At 34.1% G+C, this 1578-nt stretch overlaps 1 protein-coding gene across 1 annotated transcript; it reads left to right on the plus strand.

The window, feature by feature from the left end:
- Nucleotides 1-424: 424 nt before the first annotated feature.
- LOC107263835 (borealin) lies at nucleotides 425-1190 on the plus strand (the record flags this gene model as incomplete). The annotated part of the gene is given in 1 exon segment (XM_015731470.1): nucleotides 425-1190. A coding segment is annotated over 1 exon segment (427 nt), but the record flags the coding sequence as incomplete, so codon positions are not given.
- Between the last annotated feature and the right edge of the window lie 388 nt (nucleotides 1191-1578).

Genomic DNA, 1578 nt, shown 5'->3' on the forward strand with positions numbered 1-1578 from the left:
GTCGCTAATTTATATTTCATGTAAAAATTATCAAATTCAAAGTGGCAGATCCAATATGGCCTCTAGAAATGTCAAAAATAGTCCGATTGAAATGAAACTAAAATCGATTTGTGATTAGTGAGTTTGAGGTGATAGTCATAGATCGGCATTAGCTGGTTAAATTATATATAAAAAAGACATAATTAGTTCCCGGTAAAAAAAGGATTTCTCACGCCTGCCTGACATGCGGATGCATGAATGAAGGGCGGACGTAGGAAGATGACGTAGGTTAGCTTTCGGATTCGCATTATCGGTGTCGTGTGAAGAAAATACGTCACAACGCATAATTCAGTTGAAAATATTATATTAAATTGCTATTGTTATTCATTGATCCATTGCATCCCTTTAGTAACATATCTAAAATATTCATGTTTTTTTTTATTTACAGCACTGGAGCAGCTAAAAGGACACGTAGTAAATCACAAACTAGAGAATCTAAATTTAATGATTTACAATTGCTGGCTACAAAAAACGTCAGATCAGTAGGGGTATCTCAAAGGTCTACTTCATTTAAAGCGAAGATGCCCAATGTCATAAAACCCAAAGTAAACCCAAATTCTCCGATGAATATACTACGAAGACCGCGAAAAGGGGAAATGGCTCTTAGTATACAAGGAAGTCCACTGTTGGTCTCATCCGTTGTACAAGACGAAACTGCAACCATCACCGTGCCGTTAGAAGATGGAAGAGTTATGTCTTTTGTACCGAAGAATAAATTACATCTTTCAAATATACCGGCTCTTGACCCTGAGACAATGCGTCAACTAAGCACATTAAAAGGATACATTGAACAAGTATTTGGATCAAAGTAATGTGTATTCCAATTTGTAAGAAAAACGCAAATAAAGTGGATTTCCTTTGCCAGTAATACGTTATTATACAAGTATTATAAAATATTTATTATATTATTTTCCATATTTTCTTGTAATGAAGTATTAAAATATTCTCATACTTGGCGAGTAACAGTTTTATCATAAAGCCATGTACAATGTGTGACGTCAAAAGCGAGGAAAACTTTTTTTATAAATTGTGTTTAGTTTCTCAAAAAATAGGTATGTTTAAAGTTTTTAGAAAGCACCACAGTCCTATATGGGCCAACTCTAACTATTGTGATGTTAGTTCTAAAAAATAAAGATTTATTAATAAAAAAATATTTTTTAATGATATTTCCGAAAAATAAAGAGAGTCCCTAAATAAATACAATGACAGATGTGTCTATATTACTACTAATTTTTATGGTAGTTACACAAATATCGTCGGCGAGCGAGCGAGTCTGACGTAATAATGCAATGTTGTGATATATTTGTATAGCTTGTAATGTCGATTTTGATTAAAACCGCGTTGACAGATAATTACGCCCCATTCCACGTATGAAGTTAGTGCTAGGTGTGATCGAAATTATACTTTGAGCTCTCTCAGGAAAAACACCCAGGCAAACTCTTCGGTGGGTCGTGAATCGGGAAACACAGAAGAATTGAAGCTAAGTGCAACTCGGGAAATTCACGTAAAAATAACTATAAGGAACACACACGAAATTTC

The sequence above is a fragment of the Cephus cinctus genome, unplaced genomic scaffold (assembly GCF_000341935.2).
Source record: "Cephus cinctus unplaced genomic scaffold, Ccin1 Ccin1_scaffold0163, whole genome shotgun sequence".
Taxonomy (NCBI): Eukaryota; Metazoa; Arthropoda; class Insecta; order Hymenoptera; family Cephidae; genus Cephus; species Cephus cinctus.